Genomic DNA, 12,658 nt, shown 5'->3' with positions numbered 1-12,658 from the left:
TATTTAGCAAATGTTAATGAGGTTTTTTTAATTGAACCTTGTAGAAAAAGAGAACAGGAGTTAGTTAAGCTTTCTTTCAGTTTAGTAACACGCTAAGCAAGCCCATTTTTCTACTAACTATAATAACGCAAGCAAAGGGATGTTCCTCTCCTTGGAAAACATCACTCTACTATAGCTCACAGATGAAAAGATGTGGCTTTTCGTTATTTCATTTTGTCTTCTAGACTTGCTTAATTTGACAATAATTCCCTACATACTATCACAGTAAGCATTTGAGTTCTAACATTTTCTAAGTACAGATATTACATCCTAGGTGTAAACCAGAATCTGCGTGGGTGCTTCACTCTTCTACTCTCCTTATAAATAGCTCAGATATGAAATCTAACAACAGAGTATGGTTTTTCCCCCACATATATACATATATTTTTTTTTGAAGTATAGTCAGTTTACAATGCTGGGTCAATTTCTGGTGCACAGCACAATGCTTCAGTCATATATGAACATACATATATTTGTTTTCATATTCTTTTTCACCATATGTTACTGCAAGATACTGAATATAGTTCCCTGTGTAGAGTAGGCGTTTTAATATTCTCTGTCCTTCCATCCTATACTCTCACTTCACCCCCCCCCCCGACTTTTGTAAGGTTAGACAGATGAAGTCATCCTTCTGGATACCAACTGTATTCTCTTAGGCATTATGACTGCAGTTCGGGGAGTTCTACCCGTGTGAGAGTAATGGTGAGTGGGCCAGCTGGTCATGCTTCTTTTTGGGCACAAACTGTAGTAAATTGAAACTCAGTGTGTGTTTTTCTTAGAAAGCTTAAGTTTTACATAAAACACATATAAAAGTTAATTTTCATTAATTCCTAATCATTACATAAATTTTAAAGAGGATTATGATAAATAGCAAGCCTTAATGAGTTAATCCACCTACTTAAAATGAACTGTCTTTCTAAAAGATAGTCAAATACAGTTGACCCTCCCTGTCTGGGATTTTGGTATCCACAGATTCAACCAACTTCAGAAACTGGAGATGCGGAGGGCAGGCGGGCTGACTGTACTACACCATTTCATATAAGGGACTTGAGCATCTGCAGTTTGGCATCCAGTGGGGTCATGGAACCAATCTCCTATGGATACCAAGGGACAAATGTATTGTTAACATATGTTGTGAAAGTCTGGTTCTCATCTTCCAACATGAGGAAGACCTGTAAGCTTCCTCCCTCATCCAGTTCTGTCTCTCTGACATTAGGACAGGCTGATAGCAGAAGTCCTTAATTATCAGAATGAATCTTAGTAGAGTAAGAAGAGGTTCATATTTCCTCATAGAGCCTTAGTGCATCCACTTGATATCTTCTGTTTCTTTCCATCCTTTATTCTAAGAGTCCAGCCTATTATGAGATTTCCAACCTCTAAATTCTTAATTCCCCTCTTACACAGCACCAGTAGGCAAAGAAATGGGAAACTGAGAAATCAGACCTTAATGGGGCCTTGGTATCGTGATGAATTTCCTTCTCATAGTCACTCTGTCTTTGAAGAAGGGAACGTGTAGATGAGAGAGACAGCCAGACCAACACTTAGAAAGAAACAAAAGAATGCATAGAGTGGATAGTAAGAATATGGTTGAAAAAAAAAGGTGCTCCTAATGGACTGTCTGAATGAGTCTATACTGAATTGAACTTTAGGAAAACCATTTAGAATTCTATATACATGCATGAGATGTTAATAAGAAGATGTTAACCTTTTGAGATTAGAGACTGTGTCTCATATGTCTTGCATCACCGGTAACATCCAGCCTAGTTGTTGCTGTACAAATGTTCATTGATGGGTTAGAAGTTTTCTTCCTTCAGCCATAGCATAAATGTGGACCAATCAAGCAACAAGTAATACATCCTTTGTGTCTGGCATTATACTAAATTCTATGAGAAATTTAACTATAAGACAAATATGTAAGTTTATAATCTAGTAGAGGAAGTATATGAAATAATTAGTAATAAAGAATAGTGTTAATCAGTGTGGTATGGACTAGTCAATGGGAGTTCAAAGAAGGAGGAAGTGATGCTTGATTCTTGACCAGAGTCTTGAAAGATGACTCACTTTCGATAACAGAAGAAGAAATGTCACTCCAAGCAGGGAAGCTACGTAAACAAGGGCATACACTTGAGAAGAAGTGAGCATGTTGCTAAGCAAACAGGCCTGACATTGGGATGACAGAGGGGAAAAGATAACGGCAGACCTTAAAAGCCAGACAAAGGAGCTTGTACTTAAGTAGAGGGTGTTGAGAAGCCATTATAGGTCTTTTTATGAAATAACCTGTGTAGTTAGGGAACTACATATAGATTGGATTGGAGAAAGGAGTGCCTGAAATCTAGGAAATCTGCAAGCAAGCAAGAGCAGCACTCTGGGGCTTAAGGGATGAGGCCCTTGGCTAGATTAGGGTGAACTGCAATGAAAAAACAGTGTGTCCGAGATAAATTTAGATGAATAATTAAGTCTTTGTGGAAATTTAGGAATGGCAAATGAAGGTATTAGGATGATTCAAACATATTCCAAAGTTTCTACACTGAATTATTGGGAAGTGGGTAGTCATTTAGAGATAGATGTACAGGAAAGGAAAACCAGTTTTATCGAGAAGTTGATGAGTGTGGTTTTAAACAGCTTGAGTTCAAGATAATATCTAGGTAGCTGGAAACTCCAAAGTGGAAAACACATTAAGAGGGAGAAGTTAGTGTATTAGGGAAAATGTTTAGAAGCTAGAACTGGTTTTGGTTCCCACTTGCAGCCCTGTGCAGTGTCCAGCATCTGGCACAGGGCCTTCAACATAATGTGCTCTCATGGTTATTTGTTGGCTGAGCAACTGAATCTAGTTTAACTGCCTGTTCTCATTGATGAAAAAAACAGACACATAAAACATAAAAGTTAAAAGTGACTCCCCCATGACTATTATAAAAAAAATTTTGGTAAGGATGTGGAGAAAAGGGCACATGTGTACACTGTTACTGGTGAGGTAAATTGGTGTAGCCACTATGGAAATAGTGTAGAGGTTCCTCAAAAAATTAAAAATTGAACTACTTCCGGGTAAATATCCAAAGGAACTGAAATCAAGATCTTGAAGAGATTCTGCACTCCCACATGGCATTATTCACAATAGCAAGACTTGAAAGCAATCTAAATGCCCATTGACAGATGAATAGATTTTTTAAATGTGTCATATACATACAATAGAACATTATTCTGCCTTAAAAAAGAGAAAATCTTTCCATTTGAGACATCGTGGATGAACCTGCAGGACATTTGCTAAGTGAGATAAGCCAGATGCAAGACAAATACTACGGGATCCCACTTACATGAGGCACCTAAAATAGTCCAACTCGCAGAAGCAGAGCATACGGTGGTGGGTACCAGGGGCTCAGAGGCAGGAAAAACAAGGGGGCAATAGTCAAAAGATTCAAAGTTTTACTTAAGCAAGATGAGTAAGTCCTAGAGATTTACTGTACAGCATAGCGCCTACAGTTAACATACTATATTGCATATTTAAACATTTGCTAAGAAGGGAGATCTTGTGGTAAGTGTTCTTATCACAAAATAACAGTAATAATAACAGCAACAACCACCAAAGAGGGCAGGAGGAAACTTCTGGAGGTGATGGGTACGTTTATGGCATAAATTGTGGTGATGGTTTTACTGGTGTTATTATCTCTAAACTTATCAAGTTGTATACATTAAAGAAGCACTGCTTTGTATATGTCACTCATTTAATAAAGTGTTTTTAAAGTGACTTCCCCTAGGGAAATGCAACTATTTGGGGCCAGAGCAGAAAATAGAGCTCTAGTCTCTCCAATCCCAGTCTAGAGCTGTTATCCTTATTAGAACTATGTTGAAAAGTAAATCTTGATTACAACTATCTCTGCGGTATTAGACTTTACCTTTTAATATATGTGTGAGAGTTTGTGAGCCTTCAAATGTATACATGGATGTCAGATACTTTGATTCCCTTTTGACTTTCCATATTTATAATGATCTTATGGAAAAGGTGTGAAAAATCAGGGAAACAAAACGAATGTGGTCAATTGAATTTAAAAGTAAGCCAACTACAAAATCTCAATGTCCAAATCTTTAAGGATGGCGTGGTAGCAACATATAGTTCTAAAGGGACCCACACACTGGTAATGCCAAATAAGCTTTAGTAATATGTTTGGATATTCTATGTTTATAAAATCATATAAGATGCAGACTTACTTTAAGAAATGGACCTTGAAATAACTTACATATTTGGGAGAATATGGATTTTGATAGGTGGGCACCTGCATAAATCATATGTACTGCTCACATTTGGAAGCTCAACAAACTCAGATTTTTTAAAAAATCATCCTGACCCATCTTCCATCTTGACTGAAGTATGCCTAAAGAAGGAGTACTTGGTCCCTAACAAGTGCAGTCTGTGTACTTGAAAAGCATTACTTTAAATCTTTGGAAAGAATAAAAGTTAACAAAGAAGGCAGCCTATGTCTCCTTTACCTTTCAGAAGTGTCCAACAGAGTGTAACTTACTTTATATCTTTGGCTCAGAAACCACATGTTTTCTCAGTAGCAGAACACATTACACTTCTTATTAAGACCAGCCGTTATTCATTATGGTTAGCATATGCTGAAGCATCCAAGAACTTGCAATGTGGTTCAGAAAAAGTCATAAAGAACACAATTGGCTTAATAATTTTGCTTTGAAGAAAGGAAATTCAAATGTGCTTAACATTGCACAAGCCTCCCAGATTTAATGGTAATCACCAGTGTGGCAGGGTCTTGACCAAGTGGGAAAAAATGAGATGTTGGCTTGGGACTTTCCACTCTCTGTTGTCCCGTTGCTTTCTTCCTTCCAGCATGTGCTTCCACCCTTTTGATTTCTATTTAAGCATCCATTCTTGGGGGCTTCAGTGACTTCAGTGGGCCTGTCTCTTCAAAGTAGATCTTTTTTATGATGCAGATACCTCCGTAGCCAGTTCTCAGTCCAATATATATCACAATGTATTGGCTTCATGAGTTTTCGTTTAGGACCCTGCTTTGTGTCAGGTGAGGTTTACTAGTGGGCTAGGTGATTGATGCCCTGTTTCCAATGCATGTATGTTTTAAATAAAGTCTATTCAAGCTTGGGGTAAAAAGACTTTTTAAAGGTTCTGTCAAATTTTCTTTTATAGATTTTAAATAATATTTATTTTAAATTGTTTATTATATCTTTTGAGGTTGAACTTTCCTCTTTGTCAAACTTGTCATTTCTTTGGCTCACCTCATTCCTACCCCAGTACGTTTCATGACCGAAAGCACAACAGCTAATGGGGCCACTGTATAACTTCATTCGATAGGATGGCCACACACTTACTCTGTTTATTATGTTTTTAATGGCTGGCAGGAGGTACTTGGTAGAGATTTTGGCTTGGACATCAAGAAAGCGTTAAGTGAAAAGCCTGTTCATGAAATAATGTAAATATGAGACAACAGTCTCCAAGAACTATCTTTTACAGAGGAAAAAAATATAAATATGAAACAGAGAAGTCAGAGGCCAGCTACCCTTCAAATAAATATAATAATGATCATATTGACAAAAATGACTGTTATGAATACCAAACTTCTCAGTTTTAAAAATTTTATTGTAATTGGAGCTTTTTCGTGGAGAAGAGATATTTCTCTCACTTTGAGGACCTTTGAGTTCATCAGGTAATTCTCTAGCAATCAGTAATAAGATCTGGAACTTTCTTTAATCCTCTTAATCTGCAGACAAGTCATTTTAATAATGTCATATAAAAAGCAAAATTTTAATATAAATAAAATTTAATAAGTTATGTTAAAATTTAAAGTAACAACATCCATAGTTTATGAAACAATGTGCTTTGGGTCTTCATGTTGACCCTGTGTGTTGGGTGACTATGACTGTCGTCATCCTCATTTTCTGGACAGGAAACTGGGACTCAGAGGATGAATTGCCAAAGGTTTAATACAGCAAGTACGTGACAGGGCCAGGATGTGGAACCCCAGCCTTTTGCCTTCAGCCAGTTCTCAACAACAGGGATTCTCTGGAATCTTGACCTATGGAAATGCCTCCTTTGTCACCCAAAGGCAAATATATCATTCTGCTTAAGCAAAATATCCATCCTCTAAAATGAAAAAAAAAAAAGACTTCACAATTAGGACCTCTTAGCTGGTCATCTGAGTCTGAAATTCCCAGGTCTTCCTTATTCAGATTCTGAGAGCATTTGATGCAGTCATTATTTATTCAGTATATGTTTATTGAATGCCTGTTTTGTACCTGGCACTGTTATAGGCACTAAGAATATGTGAGTGAACAAATAGCTGAAAATTCCTATTGTGGAGCTTAAATTCTATTGGGGAGGGACGAACAGAAAATAAACTTAATAAACAGGTAGGTTATAGCATATGTCAGATTGTGACAGTGATAAGTGATATGAGAAAAAAATAGAGGAGGTTAATGTGGCTTGAGAATGCTGAAGATTCCTGAAACTCCATAAACTCTATCTGATACTTCTCTAGGATCATGTCATTTTTTATGCAGCTCGGGAAAATGAGACTTTCTGAGGATTAAGTGGTGAGATATATGTTCTTTCCAGAGCTGCGTGTTTGATGTCAGAACAAATAGCTCCTAGGAAAATACACAAAATTGTTTTATGTCCTGTGGCCTGCTAACCCATTCTTCACCATTGATCCCTAATCTCAAACTCCTTGTCTCAGTCCTGGCCTGCTACAGTCTACCATCTTCTGTGTTCTCATCAGTCTTTACTTATCCAGATTACACAATAGGCCATGGTTCTAGTTCTGTATCAGGTTATTTCCAATGATTACCATACTCTCAGGGTTTTGTGTTGCCCTGGAGTTCAAATATAAACCCTAGACCCTTTCCTCCAAAGTTCACTACTTGCCAATCTCAACCTTCCTGCTCCAGGTTATCCAGAAGCTTTACGCTGTGTTCCAGTCACCCATACTTCCTTGTCACCTCTACTTTCAGCCCTCGTGCTCCTGTTTCCACATTTTTGTCTGGGCTAGCCATAATCTCTCTTCCCTTCTGCCTTATAACTCACAATAACTTTACTATTAACGTGCTGTTCAGGACTCACTTGTTATAGACTGTGACAGATTTTCCCCAATGATTTATATCCCCCAGCTAATTAGTACTCTTCTACTCACTTACAGTTTGTTGTATTCAGATGATGGAATCTTAGAATTGGAAGGGTCTTTGGAGGCCTGTCTTACATCTACAGTAGAAACATCCTCCAAAATGTCCCTGGCCAGCTGTAACGTACTTCATCTTAACCTGAGGGGTTGTGTGTTCAGCCTGTGTATGCCTTGTTAGTTTAAATAGTCATTACTCTCCACAAGCCTGCCGCACTGCTACCTCTTCCCCTAAATCTCACTAGATGACTAGAGCCACTGTTTTCTAAAGAAGGAAGGAAGAAAAGGAGGGAGAGAGGGAGGAAGGAAGAAAGGAAGGAAAGAAGGAAGGAAGGAAGGAAGAAGAAATGGAACCTGCAAGGCCTCACCTCAGAAGTCACCATATTATATCTGCTGCATTCTATTTATGAAGCAAATCTCATTTTCAACAGGAGGAAAAATAGATTCTAACTCAATAAAGGACAATGAGGGACAATGTCACATCACACTGGTGCACAAAATTCCAGACCAGCAACCACACTTACAAGCCTCTGGATACTGGACCATCCAGAGCCCTGCCTGGGGAACCAGTGGGCTTTCCTCATTTCAGAGATACAATTGTCCTTCTACCCACTCAGGGAATTCTACTTACTCTTCTGGGACATCAGCCTTTCCCCTGTTACTGGTTCTTCTTAACCATTATTTTACACTATCCAGGTTTCCCCCATAAGCAATTTAAATCTGCCTCAAGCCCTTAATGGTTTGCTGGGAAAAGCCAAATCTTCTCCGTTTTCAGCCAAGTTACTTAAAATGAAGTCTGTTCAATTCCCACGGCTCTCATTCTTGATACCCTTTCCTTCTCTGGCTCCTGTGACATCACTGTTTTCTGATTCTCCCTTTCCCTCTCTCATCACTCCCACCAATTTCCTTCCTTCACTCATCAAAATCTTGTGCTCTTTTCCCCTGGGTGTCAGCCGTTGGCTGTCTTCTTCTCTGCATGCTCTTGAGTTGGTGGTATTCACTCTTGGGCTTCAGCCATGCTCACAGCATGCTCATGTGTGTTCCATGCAGTTTTTGAGATGTTCCCCAGCAAGACTGGGCCCAGAAGCCTGCAGAAGTAACCCTTATCAATGCACTCTTTATTGGCGTTTCTTCCTTCTGTCATTTCCCCTGCCTCCACATTTGTGCATACTTGGAACTGCCTCCCCAAAATCTATATGGAGCAGTCTGCTTTGGGGGGCATCCAAGCAAAGACAGCTTATATTTAAACATTTCTGGAATTGGTTATCCCTTCTTTTCTACTTCCTTAATTCAGATGCTCCTTTCTTATCTGGATTACTTTAGGAATGCCTCCCTTCACTCTCTGAGTCTAATTTTCCCCTTTTCCCAATTTATTCATGACACTATGAGTAAAAAAGTTTTATAAGTCAGAGTTGATCATGTCACATATCTCTTTAAAAGCTTCAAATAGTTCCCATCTCTCCCCTCCATATAATAGATCCATGTTTCTTAAGTGGACAATAAGAACGTGTATAATCTGGACCCTATTTACCTCGCCAGGTTCAAGTTCTACTCCAGCTACACTGAGCTACTTGAACGTATCAAAAGAGCAGGCTGTGTCCCTTCTTGCTTCTAAGACTTTGCTGAAGTTGCACCAAGTTCAGACTTATTCAGTATTGTGTAATACGTTTGTATTTTTCCTTCTTCCTTGAGTTATAAGCAATCTAAAAAATTGTTTTATCCATTTTATTTTTTTTTACTGAAGTATACTCAGTTACAATGTGTCAATTTCTGGTATACAGCATAATGTCATGAATATATATACATATATTTGTTTTCATACTCTTTTTCATTAAAGGTTATTGCAAGATGTTGAATATAGTTCCCTATGCTAGACAGAAGAAAGTTGGTTATCCATTTTATATTCCTAGGGCCTGGCATTAATGCTGAGAATGTAGGATGTCCTTAATAAACATTAATCAATCTATCTAGCCTCAACTTAAATGCTTTCCATAACACATTCGTTACTTTTCTCCAAACTGTTTTAACTATAAAACTAGTTTAATCAATCACATTACAAAAGGTTTTGAAAATATTGGGGGAAAAAAAAACCCTAAAGCCTAACCATAACTTCATTAATACAATTTTTTTTTGGTGTACTCTCTTTAAATCTATGTTTTACGTAGATACAGTTGTTCCATCATCTGAAAAAAAAATAATAAAAAGAACCAACACTTAGCACATGCTATGAGCCAAATACTGTTTTAACTCATTTAATGTTCATGATGATCATGTCAGGTAATTATTCTTATTATTTCTGTTTTACAGAGGAAGGAACTAAGGCACTTAAGATAATTGGCTACTACTAAACCGTATAGCTAAGTAAAGTAAAACCATGATTTGAACTCACCAAATCTGGCACAGAGTTCATGCTGTATTTTATGGAGAGGATTAAATTACTTAGTACCTGGAAAGCACTTAGAACTGTCTCCTGTATATGGTATAAATTCAGTAAATCCTGTCTATTATTATCATTGCTATTATAATAAGTACATTGAATATAATTTGGCATCTTTCACTTCAAATTGTAATAGGTTTTCAATAAATTAGGTAGGTTTTTTACCTTAAATTAGGTCATAATTTTTAATCCTATCATGCAATCTTATTAACTATTGTTTTTTATGGCTGTGCAATATTCTATAAAATTACCCTACAATAATTAATTAGTTTTACTGTTGATCACATTTATTTTAATCTTTCATTATTATATATACCACTATAAGCATTATCTTTATGCATTAAGCTTGTTTCCTTTAATTTAGGTCATTTTTAGGATAGATTCCCAGAATTAAAAATTATGCATTGAAGGGTTTGAACATTTTTATAGTTATTTATGGATATCAGAAATGGCTTTGCAAAGGCATTATATCACACTTATGTTTTAGGGAGTCTGTTCAAGTTGATATTTGCAACTGTTATAAAACATGTCCATTAATACTAGCTTTGCCCAAATGACTTACACAAAATAAATTCCATCCCATTTCAATATGACAAACTTTCAAATTTTAAAAGTTTTAGAAAGGCATGCCTGATTCACCTGCACTCCTTTACAACCTTTCAACTCTCCTTTAGATTTATTTTTTTCTCCATGCTAGACATCCCCAACTTTCCCTCGAACATCTCTGGTGTGAAAAAATTAGCAGGCTCTTAACTATCTGAGTCATAGCCTCCTCCACATTCCATTGTGCCCATGTCCCTCTTAATTTGGAGATTCCAGACATGGCCTGACAGCTCAGAACACAGAGGGGCTATCACTTTCCTTGACCAGGGCATCTATTTCTAGCAATGCAGCCAAAGGTCACATTAGCATTTTGGCACTAAAATTCACTCTTGGCTCACATTTGCTTGCTGTCAACTAAATCCTCCATGACTTTTTCACATGAACTCCTATTAAGTCAGGTTTCCCACATTCTGTAATGATGTAGATAATCGTATGCAGTTAAGTGAAGTTATTTGCATAGGTTATTATTAAACTTTAGTTTAGGTTTCTTGTTCCAGAATGTAAAGACACTTCTGAATGCCCAAATAGGTATACTGATTTACTTGATGGGTAAGTACCTTTAAGCTTTCTATAGCTCTTTCAAGTCATTAATAAAGATAGATGCTAAGCCAATCCCAAGTGAGTCTTATGGTACATAGTTAGAATCCTTTGGTGGCTAGCAATCGGTGCCTTTGGATATAGGTATTTAGACAGCAGTGAATCAGCAGCTGTGGATCCCCCAAGTAACTTAACACTCAGCCTGAAGTGTTCCTGAAGATATCATAGGAAACCTTGTTAAATGGCTTGCTAGGACTGAAATAAATTGTGACTATATATTTTTTTCATTAATTATTATTAGAGGGATTTTATAATTCTGCCCAGAAAGACAATAAGTGATTTTAACCTGAGTCTTGTAACTCTCCTTATTTTCTAAGCGCTTACAAACTAACATATACTAATATTAAATCTTATGATTTAATGTTTATATTTCCTAACTTCTGTGTGAAATTATTAGTTCCTCATGGGAAAAAGTCATTTACACTTCCATGTGTGTTGTAACTAACACAGCAGCAGGTTTAACCAATAACTATGATTTCAGTCTCCAAATTTAAAAAATATATTAAAGTAACACATAATAGAATAAAATAAAAAACCATCAGATCTCTCTCCTACACATTTTTTTTAATTTAAATCAATCTGCAATTTGGATAAGACACTTTGCTTATTTTAGATAACATTAAATTACTAACTGAGGATGACTATCTAATTACGTCTCTGGGAACTACTGTCAGCAGTCTTAGAACTAGTCATAAGTAACTAAAATAAAATTTCTCTCATTATTCAGAAATGTTAATTGAGTTATTTAACTTCCAGGGTGCTTATTGGTTCTCCTTTAGTTGGCCAACCCAAGAAGAGGACTGGAGATGTCTATAAGTGTCCAGTTGGGAGAGGTGAATCATTACCTTGCATGAAGTTGGATCTACCAGGTGTGTAAAGTCAAAATGTCAAAGTCTGATCCTAAATTATGCCCGATATTCTCACTGAAAGTAAATTTCAGCCATCTCAAGAACATATTGGAAGTGGTCTATAAACGCTCTTCAGTTCTTATCATTCAAGTTTACATAAAGTGATGTTTTGGTTCCTTCTGTCCTTCATCTGCTTTAGAAATTCATCATAGGATATCTGTAGACTTAGAAGGTCTTCCTAGTTTTATGACTTGTAACTGCCTCGATTATTCAGAATCCTTTATAAGCCAGTGGTAACATAAAAGAACTTTTCCAAATAAACCATCACATTTCCTCCACAAAATTTACCTTAATGTTTTTTTTTTTAGAGAGAGTAGTACAAGAGGAATTGTAATAGAGAAACTTAGTTTTTAAAAGGAGACTACCACAAGATAAATTTATACTGAAGTATATATATATTTGATGGAAATATCACTGTAGTTAGAACATGACTAGAAAATTCCTACTAGAACTCTCTGGAAATTAGAACCCTGTCAGTGTTCTCTAAAATATTAAGAACCATGGAAATGACTCATCCTCTGCAGGTTTATTTAAGATATTGTATTTTTCAGTTTCAATTTCCTATTTGTTTGTCATGAACATTTTTCCTTTACATTCATGAGCATAGTTATAATAGCTGCTTTAATATCTTTGCCTGATAATTCCAACATGTGGAATATCTCAACGTCACTTTCCACTTATTCCCTTTCTCTTAGGTTGGGTTACATTTTCCTGTTTCTTCTTATGTTTAGTAATTTTGGATTGTATCCTAGATTAAACCCTTGAGTTAGAAGTGTGGAGATTCTCAATCTGTTAACGTGCCTTCAAAAAGTCTTAACTTTTTGTTTTTGCAGGCAATTTACTTGGCTGAAGTCAATTTCCAAACTGCCGTGGAAAGCAGTTAAAATATTTATTCATTTCTTCTGATGTTTAGCTGGGCTGTTTGAAGTTTGCCC

General features: G+C 36.6%; 1 protein-coding gene across 3 annotated transcripts in view; it reads left to right on the top strand.

Moving 5' to 3' along the window:
* The window catches only part of ITGA1 (integrin subunit alpha 1), a 150,138-nt gene that overhangs the window by 53,639 nt on the left and 83,841 nt on the right, over positions 1 to 12,658 (top strand). For 2 of the 3 annotated variants that reach the window (XM_006205982.4, XM_072958708.1), the window contains exon 3: positions 11,572 to 11,684. In XM_006205982.4, the coding sequence (XP_006206044.1) occupies positions 11,572 to 11,684 (113 nt within the window). The remainder of the gene's footprint in view (positions 1 to 11,571; positions 11,685 to 12,658) is intronic. The other variant, XM_072958709.1, reaches the window with a different exon arrangement.

This window comes from Vicugna pacos, chromosome 3, assembly GCF_048564905.1.
Source record: "Vicugna pacos chromosome 3, VicPac4, whole genome shotgun sequence".
NCBI classification, from domain to species: Eukaryota; Metazoa; Chordata; class Mammalia; order Artiodactyla; family Camelidae; genus Vicugna; species Vicugna pacos.
Note: the sequence above shows the minus strand (reverse complement) of the source record. Positions and strands in the feature narration are given on the sequence as shown.